Raw genomic sequence first — 17,586 nt, 5'->3', positions numbered from 1 at the left:
TACTTTCGCACTGGCTTGGCGGTTATTTGCGCGTTCTTGGTTGTTTAGTAGTTATTTAGTTACAAAAGCCATGCTTATCAATGAATATTCTAGCCGGATCAGAAAAGTACTGATCCGGCTCCGATGCGGCTCCGGCCAAAATTGAAAAATTCCGGCCGGATATCCAATCCGGCTCCGGTCTATGCTCCGCACTAGTCCCCACCCACTCATGCTCAGGCGACGCCGTGCTATTAGTGTGTAATGCTAAAGTGTCGCACGCTGACATGTCCGCGGACAAATATATGTACCCGTCATTATTAATGCGCTGTGCTCAAATCGCTTTATGAATGCAATCCTTCCTCTCATCAGCGACTTTAAAAATCTTTCGCCAAACGATATCGTCAACATATAAGGGTGGAGACAAAAAGTTTTATTATAAATCAGACGCTGAAAGCCGAAAACAAGCTCACGTAAATCAGTCTGAAATAGGCTACTTAGCTAGAAACAGAGTCCAATGTTGCTGGTTGCGGTGACTGGTTTAGCGAAGCCCGAAAATTAGACAAATGTGCTGACTCAACTAAGGCATAGTAGGCATTCATGTCGACAATATTGCCTACCTTGCCTATAAGTAGTTAAGTTACGATTAAATCAGACGCATAGTTGCATGTCACTGCAAAATGGGCACATGTGGTTGTGCAATCTGCAGCGTACGCAAATATCATTAATCCGGAATCTGATGACCTGGATATAGCAGTTTCTTCAATCATTTGTGTGTCAAGAGGTACTAAAATGTTTGAGTAGTTAACAGTGTTAATCGGTGTTAAGCAAGCAATGCTGCTGCTAGAAAGTACTCACGTGTACGAATAATGTAACTGGACAGAGAATGGGAATATGTGAGTAACTGAGTATGGGCATGGAAAAGAGCAGCAGAGATTATGAAGAGGTTCTGGGTGTTATTGGTCGATTCGGCAGATATCAGCGGATATATATAGCTATCGCATATCCACTTGCCATCACGCAAGCGATGATATTCCTATGCAATGCCATTCTTACGGATGGGATGCCAGAACATTACTGTAATGCCGACGAGACAACAAAATTTGCCATCACGGAGGTATTGTATAGATCAGTGCTCTTCAACCCTTTTCGCCGTGGTACACCCTTCAAAGGTTTACTTGAAACTGGTACACCCCTGACCGGATAACTCATTGATTCCGTATAGTAAGCCTGTACCAGGGGTGTTCAACCTCCTTGTTATTCACGGCCGTGCTTCGATTCCTTACATATAGCATACTACCGAATTCCGGCGTAGAGTCGTAATGGCCCATCTGGACGTAATATAATCAGGACTCTAACTGCCGCACCCCAAACCCGTCGATTGGGGGGGGGCGAGCTCGAAGGGGTCCCAAAATTATTTCTTGATTAAACAATAAACATAAATTATCGAGTATATTTTTTAAGAATTTGTTCAACTTCAACTTTTCACCCTACGCTCGATTTAATGTCAAATTTCTTGATTATTGGGTTGCCTTCCCCAAGAAAAAAATATGCAAGATCAATAGCAATGGGCATTTCGGTGTCTGCCATTACCGCGCCACGACGCTCCAAGACATATGAAGTTTTAGGTCACGTAAGAAAATGTGATCCTAGAAGTGTGCCAGAATGATCGGCAGCGAGAAAACATTGGTCAAAAAGGACCGCCCTGGTGTTGACTGAAAACCCCGATGGGACCAAGGATACCACCCGACTTATTTTAATTTACGGGTCCTACATTTTCCAAAACATTTAATTTTGATTGTAAATCTCAAAGTAACTCTGATTACCTGGGCAGAGAGAGAGAATAACAAAATTTTCAACAATATGTATGCAATTTCTGATATAGAAAATTTCACGCCTCGCGCGATCTTACGCTATAAACCAGCCCCCTAACGTGTATAAAAATTTCGCTGACAAAGTAGCGGTTAAAACGTTGTTTTAGGGGGGTGACGAGGTGCTGTTTCGGCCCTGCATGTACTCATGTTAAATTGACTACTGGCAACTTCACACCACGGAAAGCGCTTGTGGTGTTCTGCGCCGTGAGGTATACGTTGCGTAAAGAAGTTTTTAATTGTAACAATAGTCGCGCGGGCGCTAAAAACTTTTACATGTGGACGATTTATTTCGTATGGGTAGTTTCATATATTAGCCTACTGTCAACTATTTATCCATTCATGGCCCACGTGAATGATTAAGCGATGGAGCTGATGAAGGGGGTGTAGGCATATACACGCATACCAACCCGTCTTGGTATTTCTTTACGGGGTGCATCATTTTCCTTTACGGTTTGCATTTGTTCAGTGGTTCTCAAACTAGACCCCCTCGTGACACCCTGGTTACGCCCCTGTAATTATGTACACTGCGCTATTTATACGGAGCTCACAGAAAGTACAAACTCCATATTTCTGAACCGTCGCAGTGGTTTCCTCAAGCATCATTATAGACGGATACTGCACGCGGAACACATGTCATCTCCATCATTTTCTACTCCAAAAGGAATCAAAAAGTCCATACCAACATTTACGTGATATGCACAAATAAATGCTTATGCGCCACCAAAAGGAATATAGCTTACAAGCTCGTACAGCTGATATGAACATATTTTACGATAATGCACGCCCGATCAACATATTGATGTTCTGAAGTATACAATTGCCTGTTTATTGTGATAGCTATATATATAGTCATCGGTCCATTTTAATTCGGATCTGGTACACCCCTGTACACCCCATGTGAACACCCTTTTAAAATTTTGGTACACCCCAGGGTGTACGAAAACCCCGGTTGAAGAGCACTGGTATAGATCACTTCATATTTGGAGTATCGCTGAACTTTTTAAAATTAGTTGCGTAGATAGCGAATTAGTAGTAACAACAACATGAATAATGTGAAGGCCTACCACACACGGTTAGAGAGCCCATTCGCTTACATTTTATGATGTTCTGTATATCTATACCAGTGGTCCTTAAACTTTTTTGCCAGTTGTTTCTCAACAATACTGTCACTTCGACTCCTGCGCGTTTACTCAACCGAAAAATAGCGGGACCAGTTCAGCACCGGTTTATGGTGGTTACACATATCTGCTTATACATACCAACAATACGACGACCAAATACCGGCGAAAATCATCTACAGAAACCGATGCTCGTTTACTGTTGTAATCACACGAGAGAATTATAGTAGGGCTATACGTCGTTGGCGGCAGAGTAATTTACAATCAGCAAGATTCACCTTCTGCTTCTGTAGATTAAATTTTACATTTTACATTGGAAAATGGGATGTTTTCGGAATGGGATTTCGACCACGCCAACGATGAATCACTTTAGTTTGAAGTTGTGCTGTTTTGTAGGTCATCCTCGTGTCTTTTATTAGGAACTGTGACATTTAGATTTTGTATCCAGACCGTCGTCGCGATCCGTTCCGTTTTGGAAAGCTTCGTGACCCACGACTTAATTGTTAAAAACCAGTGACCTATATAGCGGGTTGCACAAGCATCCGTATCTGATTATTGTTTTTAAAGGGCAATATTTCGAAGCGCCAGATTACGGAAATTGTAGTTGCACTGCATATTTTTATTTGCTATTTCCAGATTTGCAACAGGACTGGGACTAATATATCTGATTGTTTTATGGATGCATGTGAAAGGTCGGTATATCTAGGCTACCTGTCTTATTTCGGCAACATAAAAAATTGAAACATATCCGTTCACTTAGAGGGAACTACTCCTTGGAACAATATATAAGTCGGTATGAATGTGCGGTACCACTTTCGAATCAGTCCATCACAAACACCACCTCGAAATGCAATGGAATTCCCAGCATCAAATGTTCCAGGTGAAAAACTGCAATGTCTCGAAGTATTTAATGGGAGTAGAAAGGTGTCGTAAGTCGTAAATAAACAGGAAGTATATAGTATTTTAGGATACAAACGCTCTACTGGAAATTCTTTCTTCGCGCTTCGCGTGATGAGTGTCACTAGTTCTGTTGATTTAAATATGAGTGGTCCTGCCCTAAATCTGATACGCAAAGTTTACAGAATTGAGTCTGACTGTATTCTCATTATGAGAAAACGACATACTCATAATATCGCATGCGGCCCTTGGGGTGCTTTAATCTAGGGTAGTGGTTCTCAACGTGGACGATATCGCCCCCTGAGAAACAAGGGGCGAAAACACCAAAGGAGGCGACTGCGGGGGGGGGGACGATAGGGATGAAAATGTTACTACGTCCAGTGAGAGAGATTTATTTAACACGAAAAAAATGCACGCGAAAACAGCATATTCTGCATATGACGCGAAAAAAAATGATCAACTAAACGAAATGTAGACGCGGAATCTGTTTTTTTCGTAAAAACTCGTAAAAATAACCTTTTTAGTCAATTCACTAGCGACGGGAGTTAGGTGAATAAATTTCCCGTTTATATGTCCTCTTTTACGGAACCGAAAATATGAGGGGGTGAAAATTTGTGTCGAGGTTGATAAGGTGGCATTGAGTAGAAATAGGGTGGGAAGGGAACCACTGGTCTAGTGTGCGGACTCTGCGCAGCCTGCAGGTGCCGTACAATTAGATGCAGGAATGTCGGCGCCAGCGATCATCCTGGACACACCAAGACATTTAAAGGTTCGGTAAGGATGCAGCTTCTCGAAGTGCTCTCCCAGAAACATTGACGGCTATAAATCCCTGGCTCAAAATGACTGACGCATGTTGGTCGTAGCCTTCGATATTAATATGTCCAGGCGCAGAAATGACCGGCGTCGAATAGCACTGTCATTGCAATCTGAGCCCAGCGGTATCAAATGCGACCCGTGAGAGGATAATATTGCACGCGTGAATAAATGAGAATTTGGAATCGACTGAGTATTTCGTTTTGAGTGTGTGTGAGAAAAAGAAAGAGAGTCTTTATATTTTCATCCTTTCCAATTACATAACAAACAGACGGCAATGATGGTGGTATAGAAAGTATGCATGCACAATTCACATGCACAGTATTCGGTATCAGATAGGAAAGATCGATACGACCTTGAAGGTCAACTAGTCTGATCACACCCGCATCAAACAGGTACACTTGTCTCTATACAGTCTATATACAGTTTGTTTGGTCTGGTAGGCGATTCTTGATATACGATTCGTGTGAGCGATTCCTATATTTTTGCAGCGACAATCTTTATCGGGGGTCACGAAAAAACAGCATGCTTCAACAAAGTAATAGATAACACTGTGCCCGCGAGAACCTAACGCGCGATAAACTCATCAATCATTTTAACCGTGTGGCATGGTCCATATTCACAGTTACGATGTATTATTACTAGGGCTGTGGACTGTGTGGAGTCGATCGGAGTCGGAGTTTGGTTAATTTTCGCTTAATGGAGTTGCAGTCGGAGTCGGAGTTTGTGAAAATGACCCTTCGATTCCGATTCCAACTTCTTTATTATAAAAATAATTGATTTCCAAGGTATCTTTAAATTACTAATAATAACTAAAATAGGATTTTTATGTACCATCAATCCCTGTTATTAGTAACAATGTAAATCAGGGGCGGTCAGCCCGTGACCGCGGGCCAAATGTGGCCCGCGAGAAGGTTTTGTGTGGCCCGCGAGGTAATTCTCGAAATTTGTTATAACATCAGGTAATTGTTGTTGTTGTTTATTAAACATAAATAATGGTGCTTATCGCCTGACAGCATTTTGCGCCACGGCCAATAACATTGTACATGAATAATGGCGGAAACGGAATAAATTGGATGCACTCAGCTCGTAAGGCGGTTAACATCAGGCAATCAAAATTCGATTAGCCTGACAACGAAATTTGAGGGTGACTAAAAGATCAATTCCGACGCTCTTGCATAACCAGGGCCAGCCACATTTATCGCAGATCTTCGATATTTCCCAGCAGATTTATTTGACTTGAAATTTTCATGGCCCTTCGCATGATTTATTGTCACTCGATTTTTTGCGTCTAGTATTGGAGCCCAGTCATGAAGATTATAAACACGCGTAATTTACAGAATTGAGTCCAACTATATTCGCAATTAAGAGATAACGTGTGTTCCAACATGCGAATTCGCTTTGCTATGTCTAAACGCCGAATAATCCTGTTCTTGCCAAATGAGCGCAGTGGTATACAGAGGCGACCCCCAATATATGCAAGTAACATATTTATTGATCGAATTCATTAATTTTCTTCGAAAGAATTTCGCGATTCGCGCGACCAGGACATGAATCCACACTGCACAGTTGCACACAGAGTTTTCATTACATAATTCTATCAAAGTTAAAGTGTAGTAATGTAAGTCTTGTTTTCAACGTTACCTAATTCGGTTCGCTCCTATCGGACGACTAAAATAGGTCATCAACATTCAAGTGTCCCGCACAATGGTTTTTAAATCTCATGTGACCCTTTGGCCGAAAAGGTTGGCCACCCCTCATAAAGATCAAAATTGTCATTATTTGCAAATTACAATTCACTTGCATAAAGGAGGAAAATCACAATATGGATCTTCGCGATGAAGTCACAAATTGATGCAATTTTTGCAATTATACCATAATACTGTGACAGACTGTGACGTCTGGTTTTGTAAAATTGATGTAAATAAAACCAAACGTTGCTTCCCACTTGACAAAAATTAAAAATATTTGTAGTGAAGCTTAGCTTCTTGGGTCGAACAAATGATTAAGAAAGACTGCTTGTCCTAAACCTTGAATACTTGAGTAAGTGCATGTAGATTAGACATATGCTCTCTACTTCCTATAGCTTTCGTTTCTGACCATTGTTTATTAGTATTGGGAGTGTGTGTGTGCTTGTAATTAGTATAGTGTGTAATGAGAAAACTAGTAAGTTACATCTCTGTATTAGTTGCTGACTCATACACAAGAGCTACACTTCGATTGTTTTATCTACATTTTAATTATACAGGTTTGGATATATGTCATGTTTGAATGATTCATATATATTAGGATATTAGTCCATGTTATAAAAGTTTATAAAATATGAAAAAGGAAGGATATTTAGAATGATATTTTTTCATGTTAATTGGATGCTGAATAATTCGAGCCGTGCCACAATGAAGCAATTTTGCTTGCCATCGTTAACCATATATTCGCATATGTTTAATGTTTATATGATAGTTATTTAAACGTCACTGTGGCGTATAATTTTCGAAGTAAATTGGTATTACTTTTGGTGTCGGAGTCAAAGTTCTTTTAAGAAAATAGTCGGAGTCGCAATATATAAAATGTATGGAGTCAGAGTCGGAGTTGGAGTCGGTGATAAAATTTACCGGCTCCAGAGCCCGGATTATTACGTGTCCGACATTTGTTAATACATTACGCCCATATAGCTCTACCGGTTACTCAAATTACATGTATGCAAGTACGAATGATATTCACCAAATTAACTCACTAACACTATATTTTGAGGAATATTTATTGTTCAACGTTGCGACAAATTAATAGTTTTTCTTCGTCTAAGCAGCTGGGAGTATTATGGATCAGTATTTGACTCGACGGTGACGATGGAATTTGATCTGGTGTGCGATAGCGCATGGAAATATCAGTTGGCGTCACTATCGTTGATGGGTGGTCTACTCTTTGGATCGTTGATCTTTGGTAAAGTCAGTGATAGGTGCAATTGCGAGTTAACTTCCTATAACGTATTAAACGTCCGTAAAATAACAAACATGGAATATTCAGATTCGGACGGAAGCCGTCATTTCTGTTGGCTTCGGTGGTGTTGGTAATATCAGAATTCACGAGTACATTTTTACAAAGTTATGCGTTTTACTGTGCCTTGCAACTCGTTACAGGAGCTGCATTCGTCGGTGTCGCAACAGTTGGGTTCATCTCAGGTAATTCATAACGATACGTTTAGATTAAGATTTTGTTTTATTGACACAATTGGCGCCTCTAACAACTTTAGTCATATGCGCCCGCACAGTAAATTACACAAGGTCTTTCCGCCTGTCTTGCGTCCTTTTTCTGGTCATTTTGCTGCCATCTTTCAAGAGTTAGGCTCTCTCTTCCTTGGGGCTTATCAAGGCGCTGTATTTTCAGCGGGATCGGCGATGAGGAGCCCGGATAATATCTGACACATAGAAACATGGCAGAGCTGAGATAAGTTGAGATGACACACAATACAGTTTAGAGCAGTGTGGGCATGGGCAATTATATTTCCACGTGGGTAAAATGACAGCCAGAAAAGTGATATAATATCGAATACTCAGGCTACTAGCTCCATATGTTTTATACGTGACCTTGCATAAACAATAAACAGTCTTGATTATAACAAACTCGGCCCGTAGGCCTGTAGAAGAAAATATCACTCCGAATTTGCGACTCTACGTCATTATGGTATCATATGCTTTCTCACTATGTTATGGTTCATCACATCAAATCATTATTTCAAAAAGATTTCTCTTTAACCATTGTTTTTCAGTTATGGAAAACGTTAGCGTGAAGCATCGAGTGATTTTTGCCCAAATGTCACAAATCACCTTCTCCTTGAGCAGCATTCTGTTGGCACTCTTCGGCTTTCTCATTCAGGATTGGAGGATAGTTGGCAGGGCGACAAGTATAATCGCCGTTCCATTCGTCATAGCCTTCATAATGTAAGAGTGACCAATTATTTTTCCTGTTTTAACCCAGTTTTGGTCATGGCCACTAGGGCAGTCTGAGACCCCCATTACGTAAACTGTGTAATGATTTTCTTTATCGTAGCATAATCGTAAAATGTATCTTAGCCATATCATTCGTTTAAATCAGGAAAATATTTTGATATCAAGTGGTTATGTTTTTAGACTACCGGCTTCTATAGTCACCACCCATTAACTTCTAAAAGTACGCGACACCTCGACCAAATTTACTTTTTGAAACAACTTACTTGAGTACATTCCATACCTTTATTTTCCATTTCAACTTGAAGTATAGCCGTAACATATTTTGTAATCGCTACTTTTACTTGTACTTGAGTAGAAATGACTGAGTTCTCAATTGATGTCATGAACTATAGCTTATTGGTATATAATCTCCGAAAATAGCCTAAAAATGCGGTACCGTTGTTCTGATCCGTACCCATGATGCCAACATGTCGGCATCGCCACCGAGTTACTTTTGCAAAACCCTCTCAAGTCGTTTTAGAGTTCGACAATGGATATAGCAATATCGACGATGATAAATTTCGATCATAGTATTTTTATGCACCAATACGGTAACAACATAACTTCCAAACATTATTGACTTCAAAACATCTAGATTCATATTCGAATCGCCGCGATGGCTTTATGCCAACGGCAACGTCAGAGGAGGCGATGAAATAGTGAAGAAAATCGCCAAATGGAACTCTACGCAGGAAAAATTGGTATGCGCCTTCGAAAGTCTTTTCGGCCTACCTGATTTTGTTGAATTGCCACCGACATCTTTAGCAGGAATTTTTGCAACGACACGACATGACATTGCTGGAAAGCGCGGAAACCAAAGCTGACGATTTACCAGGGAGGAAGTTGACCGCTTCTATTCGGGATATTTTCGTGCACAAAACTCTCTTAAAATTCACCTGCATACTGTTGTATAACTGGTTTGTATGACTGGCGCTTGATTCACCGTAAATTTCATGATTCTGGTCGTAGATCCCCGATCATGGCTCACAGCTCTAAAATAATTATACCATTCACGGCCTAGAGTTGAATAAAAACTATGATCAACGTATTCGATAAGGATGCTGCTGCTACATAGTCTTGATGTTTCGTGTTGTCGTACGTTATGCCACTGGAACTTGGAAATTGGCGTTAGAAAAAGAACTTTTGGAGTTGGCAAAAAAACTCCGCAGAAATACCGGTGCTTCCGTTATTGACTCGCTTCCCAGTGTTGCGATTCAAATATTCTGATATCCATCATCGCCTGGAATATCTCAATTGCATCATGGTGTCATTATGTATTCTCTATCGCGTATAGGCTCTAGGCTGCATGTAGGATTGCATTTGAAACAAACGGTGTTTTAGAATACTTTGTTTAAAACATCAAGTTGTAAAAGTATGTCATAATTGTGTAAATACTTTCAAAAGACACGGACAATTGCCACCCGATATAGCCGACGTATATCGATATGGGATGGTTGGAACCCTCAAAACAGTCGGTTCAACAGCAATAGTACATATATTTTGTTCAAAGGCGCTATATTTACCCTATATTTACCATAAGTTTATTGAAAACAATACCTAGCAATCAATGCATTTAGGTGCATGTACCAAGCGGTAGTTATAAGTTAATATCATTATACATATAATTATGACGAAGAGGCATATTTGGCGCTAATAACCACGACGGTCCTTAGTCTGTAGCATGGTGGCGATAAACCGGCCTACACTTACAGGAAATGTTATGGATTATAGAGTCAGGTAAATACCGACACTGGGCTTAACCTTTCGCACGGGGAATCAATTAATTTCCATACAAGCGAAAATTATTCACGTCTCGAACGCTGTACAATGGGCAAATTTTGACTTCCTATCAAACAGGTTTGTTTCCACGTGTGTCTTCTACGGTTTATCCTTCAGTGCCGGGCTGCTTGGCGGGAACGTTTTTATGAACATATTCTTCACCGGTCTTGTGGAAATTCCGGGCTACGTCCTGTCGGCGATTCTGATGCCGACGTGGGGACGCAGGCCCGTTTGTACTTTGATGCACATATTGTCGGCGGTTTCCTTGATCTGCATGACATTTGCGTCAGGTATATGTATGTGTTTCTGTATTTTGAATGGCGTTTCTAACTTCTGGATTATATACGTTTTGAGACAGATTCGTATTGGTTGTCTCTCGTGCTATTCCTTGCCGGAAAGCTTGGGGTATCAGGAGCCTTCAGCAGCATATACTTATATACCACGGAACTATACCCGACACCTTTAAGGTTAGGTGAATGATTTCATTTGACAAGGTTCACAAGCACGCCTTCGCGGATTTCCTGGTAAAACTGTGGTAATAGTCGTTATCTTGCTTGGGCTGGGCACAATGATACGAATAGACTACTCGAATCCGAGTCGAGTATCAATCGTAATGATTTGAGACGAGTTAAGAGTCGGTTTTTCGAGTGACGAATTTTATGCTCTTGTCACAAAGAGTTATTGACAACGATAGTGATAGTGTCGATACTTTTTCGTCTAGTGACAGGTTTTTTTTAGATAACTTTTGAGAAAAAGAGCCAAACAGAATCGAAAAAAGGGCCAAACTGTATTAAAATGTTATATTAACGTCTCAAGATTACTCATAGACCGTTTGTTAATAACCGGGAATTCCATATTTTTATTGTTGATATTGTTGTAGGACACCGAATCCAACTACAAGTACTGCTATTATTCCAAGCCTTTTCCAACTGAATATAAAAAACGTAAAATAAAACTTTGTGTTATAGTATGAGTCTGTATTTAGAATACCAACACAGTCTACATTCTATATTGCAGTGGAAACACCGTGGAAGACGAATATTTTGAATTGTTCTTGTAGTGTTCATCACCATGTGGGGGGGGGGGGGCAAGACCAACTTTTTGGCGGGGGCTGACAAAGTGCTGTTTCCGTCCTGGCCGTAGTCAATAGGCACACACATGTTCTATTAGGCCTACACAACGAGAATCATTATTAATTATAGCAAGATTTTAAGTTCACCTAATCTTATTCTCATATGGCCTTACTCAGAGGTGGGCAATTATTTTCCTCCGCGGGCCAAATGAGAAAAATAAATACGTTGGCGGGCCGAGTGAAAAAAAATTAGCTATATTCTCCAGCGTATTTTAATTTTATATCAAAATTACATTGTTATTAAATGCTGCTCAGTGAATGTGCAGGTATTATGTAATGAGAAAGTGACGGTTAATTAAAAAAATATCTATTAGCTGACATGATTCGAAACAATGTTGAATATGATACATTTTAGCTCTCTTTAAACCCCTATCCAATTTCTTTTATTAAGACTCTAAAACAGTGGTTCTCAAACTTTTTAGACTCGCCTTCCTTCATGATAGGGAACAATTTCGTGCACACTTATCATATCATGATATCTAAAAATATCAAAAAGTGCAACCACACTGTAAAAAATCTGGTAGATTTACTGGGAAATCTCTGTAAATTTCACCACGAGTTACCGGTCGCAGCCAATTACTGTGCGTAGCTTGTCATTTTACATTTTGATATGTAATATTACCTTAATATAGCTGTAAAGTAAGTTACCGGAATTTCTTCGCAAAATTACTGACAGTTACTCGTTACTGCAGTTTACCGGGCTATTGGCAAAATTGATTAGCTTCAAAATCGCTGCAGCCAATCTATACGTAGAACTGAATGTTACTGATATATCATTCTAGAGGTGATTTGACCTGATTGAACCTCGTTTGCGAGACTGGGGTCTGTCATACCGAAATTGTTGGCCCTAGTATCAATTTAAGCTTAGTAGGGTACAAGAAATAACTAACAATCGTAGCTAATGTGGTACATCGTAGCCATATTATATTATAAGGCAATGGCTGTACGGCCAGTCTCGCTGGTTACATTCGTTGTCACGGATAAGGATGATAAGTTAGAAAATTAGTTCAGGATGTGTAATATTGCTCGGGGAAACTAGAAATATCAGCACCGCATGCTCAGCTGACCATTTGTTAATGGCGGACAAGGCGACCTGTAATAGGTTACAGGTGACTGCTTTTTCTGAGATTCGTAGTAAACAACCAACTCACGACTGTGACATCACAACCAGCGTCTGGTTAGGTAAGTACAGTAAGTAGTGAACAACACATGGAATATATATCAATTTATACGAAATTAGATGAAAAAAGGGACTACATGCAATGATAAATGTTTCTGTATGGAAAAAACGACCCAGATAAAACATTATAACGTGGCCAGTAAATATTATTGGTGTCATGTGTCAGCGGATGAATACCATTTATTTCGAAATCGTTCGAGTGTCGTCTGGCCAGTGGCCATTAGTGAGATTTGAGCAAAGGGTGGAGCGAAGCTTGTTGTGCTTGAAGAAAGTGGACACGATCGTTAAAAATTCCTAGGAATGCTGAATGGAATACGCATCTTAAAAGGTAATACAGTATTACATAGTATTTGTTACCGCGAATATCTGACTCTGCACACCAGCCCTCGATGACTTAGATTTCATGATTGATATATTTCATTCGCCGCATTCTCTGTTCTATTTTGGGATATTTGTCGACTTATATAGTGACCACATACTCCGCTGCGGAGAGGTTGAAACTGTTGGCTTGGTAATGTCATTTTCGGGCCATAGCATAGATATGTTTTCATCCGCTGCTGGATTTGTTTGCCACACATGCCACCTTAAATTAGGAACCTTTTGCTTCAATACAGAGATAAAGTCATGAATCTCTGCTATGTCATGTAAAAGGTGGAGCCGTCATCACACAGTGTGCCAGTACCGGTACTTCAAAACATGTTATATTTTTGTTAGCCTATTTGTCTTAGTCTTTATAATGTCATGTCCACTGTCCAGGTTAGGAACTTTGCTTTATATAGCGACTTACGCATGAATTCTTTTTAGTGGAACTGCAAGATACTACTTACACAGAAGGAATGAGAATGAGAAAAAGAAACAATTGGAAGTTTGGCCGGTGGTGGAATTAATTCACGTTTTCTTGAGACCGCTCGTGTTACTGCATGTCTCCTAAAGAAGAATTAGACCTCCAGCAGCAATATTTTTCCATGGATAACCACTTCATCGTGATATCATGAATGAATATACAGTTTGTTCCAATGTCGTTTTGGAAATGTGAAAAAAATGTTGCGATATTTTTGCATCGGGTTGCTTTGCGATAGGTATGGATGTACGTGAATTTACCAGCTGGTATGTAATCCTGATTTACAGGGACAGCATGTAGGTAGGTAGGCGGTAAAATGACAGTCTCGATCGCAAATGTACAGGAGAACATGTAGATTAGATATACCGGAGGTGACTGTAACATTACAGTCTGGCGTGTAAAGTGAGATTACCGGACGAGTGTAAGTTAAATTTACATTGACTAACGGTAATGTTAGGTTACCACGAAATGTCTGGCTACCGTGCTTCCAAACATTTCGCGGTAAATCGAGGTTTTTATTTTTTACAGTGCATAATGCTAGCGATCCCGACGGATAGTTTGATGGCATGGAAGATTATGGCTATTGATGAAAGAATTATGAAATATCAAAGTCGGGCATACACGGAGCAACCACTATAAGCCGGGGGCATCGCGCGGAGCACGAAAAAATTTTCGAAAAACTTCGGCTTATTCGCGCCACCCTTCTGATGCTTTCACGTGTCCCAATTCGAGAACCACTGCACTGAAATGTATATGCAATAGTACAAAGCTTATTTTCTTGGTCGCTGCCTTCCGAGCAGTTTGCACTGTGCAGTGTGCAGGTTAAATATAACCTTTATGTTGAGCGAAGCTTGTAGTTTTTCTGAACTTCGCCCTCCCTTGACCGAGTGCTTCGTGCTTTTGTCAGAAGACCACTTTAATTAATATACAATCTCGGCGACATGATCGACAAAAACTGAAAGGATGACTCCAGTATGCGAATATTTAGTGCTCTAAATTCTAGACCTAAACCTTCTTTGAATTTCAATTTTCGGCTTTTTTTGGCATATCCGTTAATCCCTTGTGGGTGATAGATATGATGAGTCATATAGTAATCGCCAGTACTGATTGAGTTGTTTTACGAATTAAGGATTTGGAAACATATCACGTCACAAATTGAAGCACATGCCGTATAATGCGTAATGTAACATTGTCAACAAGGAAGGTTTGAACTAAACTATGTGGAAAGAGTGATTTCTTGTGACTTCAATTGCTACTCATACTTTACCATATTGCCTTTATTTTGAACGTGGATTACGCATGCCAGGTACGTAGGCAGCGTAATCATGGCAAATTAATGAACGGGCTTCAAAGTAACAAATTTCCTGTTCATTTAATACAGCCTATGGGTTTGGTCAAAAAGCAAGTTTTATGTTTTGAATTCCGAGCAACCTTTCGCGGGCCGCACAGAATAGCTTCGCGGGCCGCATTTGGCCCGCGGGCCGCACTTTACCCAGGTCTGGCCTTACTTGTACCGGGGCCAATCGTTTTTTCGCAATTCTTTGGTCAACATTGGAATCTACTGCCATTTCCATCTGATTATATGCCATATTAGCGTGGGTTGTAGGTAGACAGCAAAACGGTGGGGGGAAATCGTCCGCTATAAAATCGGCAATTCATATCTTGTGACCTAACAAGCGAATAACGACAAAGCACATTGTTCTCTCATGAGATCTTCTCGTTGCAATCCTTATATCCCAATATGTGTTCAAGGCTCAAGTTCTAAGTGGAAAAATAAATGTAATCGTGAGTCTGAGTAATCGTGATTAGTTTTTCGGAGTAATCGTAATCGACTACTTCGAGATTTTGCTTTTATCGTAATCGTCTGATCCGGAAGTCATAGTAATCGCTATCGATTGCATTCATGAAGTAATCACCCTATGCCTGGTCATATCATCCAAAACGTTGAAAGTTGAACGAACACCAGTGCAATCGCAATACATGCCTGAATCCTCTTCCAACGTGAAATAATGAGGAAAACAGGTCTCTCCTTCTAGTGTCATGTAATTACTTTCTTTTTTAGGGGGATCGGTGTGGGTTTATGCAGCGGGGTTTCAAGAACTGGAGGACTCACGGCAATAGCGATCATTATGCTGCGGTCAATATCGCCAACGCTGCCATATGCAATATTCGGCGTCTTGGCATTCTTAGCAGGTGGGCGCTATCGGGATTTTTCATTTAAATGTAAAAACAAATCAACATATAATTTCAGCAATGTTAGTGTGCTGCCTGCCAGAAACGAAAGTTGATGGGTTTCCAGACACAATAGCTGAATGCAAGGCACTGGATGAACAGAGGAAAATCCACGTCCCGTCGTTTTGCTAACAATGTAACCCACCAATTATGCATTGTTTGTTACTGCAAAACATATTCACAATATACGGATTGATGTGCAAACAGGCCCAACGTTGATCGTGAAGGAAAAAATACTTGATAGGAAAATACCTGTGGACATTTCGGGACTATCTATTCAAACGCATGCAAAGCTACTCGATTCTGTAATCTTCTACAATAAATCCGATTATAAATTCACTGCAGCCGGCTCTACATAAAATTGTGAATGTTACTTCCACGGCAGTGCACTTCTCGCCGCAGATCTTGAAGACAATGTGCATTTGAAAAGTGCATTGTCATTAGGGCTGGTCACAATGATTCGAGTACTCGAATCTGAATCGAGTATTAATTTTAATGATTCAGGTCGAGTAGTGAAAGACAATTTTTTCGAGTACTGAAATTGTATGCTTCTCGCTACTGAAAGGTAATTTACCAACGAGGATTATAGTTTCGATGCTCATTTTCACTGTTAAAGCATTGAAACCTTGATTAGCGGTATTGTAACATACGAATCATATAGTACAAAGCTACAAAGATTACTGGACGTAGCCCATTTCCCAAGTTATGATTATCCCATAGTTTGCCACCAAGTGGAATGGAATCGTTATGGTCGAAAAAATACCAAAGTAGCTGTTATGAGATGGATAACAGCCATTAGGCCCTGCCCTATATTCTTTGCGGTGGCATAAACGGTACATATTTGAACTTTGACGTATTACAATATGTTATGACGTCATAATGAGTGATACTCGATTACTCTAATCGACTCGAAGCATATCACGTGATTCAGAATCGAATCACTCACGTACTCGATTTTGCCCAGCCCTATAATTGTCATACAGGTGTCGCCATATCTGCTATTCTCTTATCTTCGATCAATCAATGTATAGCCTACAATGTTCTTTCCAATTCGTCTCTACAGTTGCTGACGATTATCCCTATTCAATGTTCCCTCTAATTTTTCGCGAGTCTGCGTGCACTCACCAACTCACTGCGCGGACCCATGGACAACAGTGCGTAACGACTAAAAAAAGGTCATCAATTCGGCTTTTTTGTGCGCATCTTAGATTTTCTGTGCGCAGATACCTTATCAGCATTGTGCAATTGCGCACGCGCGCAGCTTATAGGGAACATTGCCCCTGACGCGTATCAGTCGAAAATATTCGAGTGTAAGTTGATATGAATATATGATTCCAATTAATTCTTACCAGATACCAGTCACCACCGTTTTGAGATTGACGGATAGTAATTTTGACCCAACGACTTCCCGATTCCTCGCGCTGAAACGTGCATCGTTGTCATCATTGGCTCTCGCTTTTTATGCGATGTATTTTTCTGTTTTCTTTAGCGGGCATGACTCTTTTTTATGTATTCTTTGATTCATAGACGTTTCCATTTCGTTTCGACTTCTTCCTACTGTTTCATTGTACCGCAATTCGTCTGGTGTTTTGCAATTAATCTGACAGAAACATTCTCGCTCTCCATTTTGCTATCGACTGTGCGCCCATAACAGAACATAAATGATCAATTGCTGACCACGATTGGGGCATGGGCAGTATACTAATTACTAGGGCAAGTTTTTGCAACTTTTGCAACTATTTTCTACAGCTTACGACA

General features: G+C 40.3%; 1 protein-coding gene and 1 long non-coding RNA gene across 4 annotated transcripts; both read left to right on the top strand.

Annotated features, from left to right (window-relative positions):
• The first annotated feature begins 735 nt into the window (after positions 1-735).
• Positions 736-16,167, top strand: LOC145452432 (organic cation transporter protein-like). 3 transcript variants are annotated; one of them, XM_080330619.1, is made up of 12 exons: positions 736-1,093; positions 3,605-3,660; positions 3,729-3,848; positions 7,485-7,634; positions 7,703-7,857; positions 8,445-8,616; positions 9,260-9,365; positions 9,433-9,581; positions 10,522-10,733; positions 10,802-10,910; positions 15,659-15,789; positions 15,848-16,167. In XM_080330619.1, exons 1-12 carry the CDS (start codon positions 887-889, stop codon positions 15,958-15,960), a joined length of 1,680 nt encoding a protein of 559 aa, XP_080186745.1. In that variant the 5' UTR covers positions 736-886; the 3' UTR covers positions 15,961-16,167. The 3 variants fall into 3 exon arrangements, with proteins under 3 accessions (XP_080186745.1, XP_080186744.1, XP_080186746.1); XM_080330618.1 differs by having other exon boundaries at positions 9,430-9,581; XM_080330620.1 differs by lacking the exon at positions 3,729-3,848 and having other exon boundaries at positions 9,430-9,581.
• Positions 11,897-13,807, top strand: LOC145452433 (uncharacterized). Its single transcript, XR_013919357.1, has 2 exons — positions 11,897-13,083; positions 13,560-13,807. It is a non-coding gene; the product is annotated as an uncharacterized LOC145452433 (long non-coding RNA).
• Positions 16,168-17,586: the final 1,419 nt, after the last annotated feature.

The sequence above is a fragment of the Botryllus schlosseri genome, chromosome 12 (genome assembly GCF_051294905.1).
Source record: "Botryllus schlosseri isolate E-star chromosome 12, Bs_hap1, whole genome shotgun sequence".
NCBI lineage: Eukaryota > Metazoa > Chordata > Ascidiacea > Stolidobranchia > Styelidae > Botryllus > Botryllus schlosseri.
Note: the sequence above shows the minus strand (reverse complement) of the source record. Positions and strands in the feature narration are given on the sequence as shown.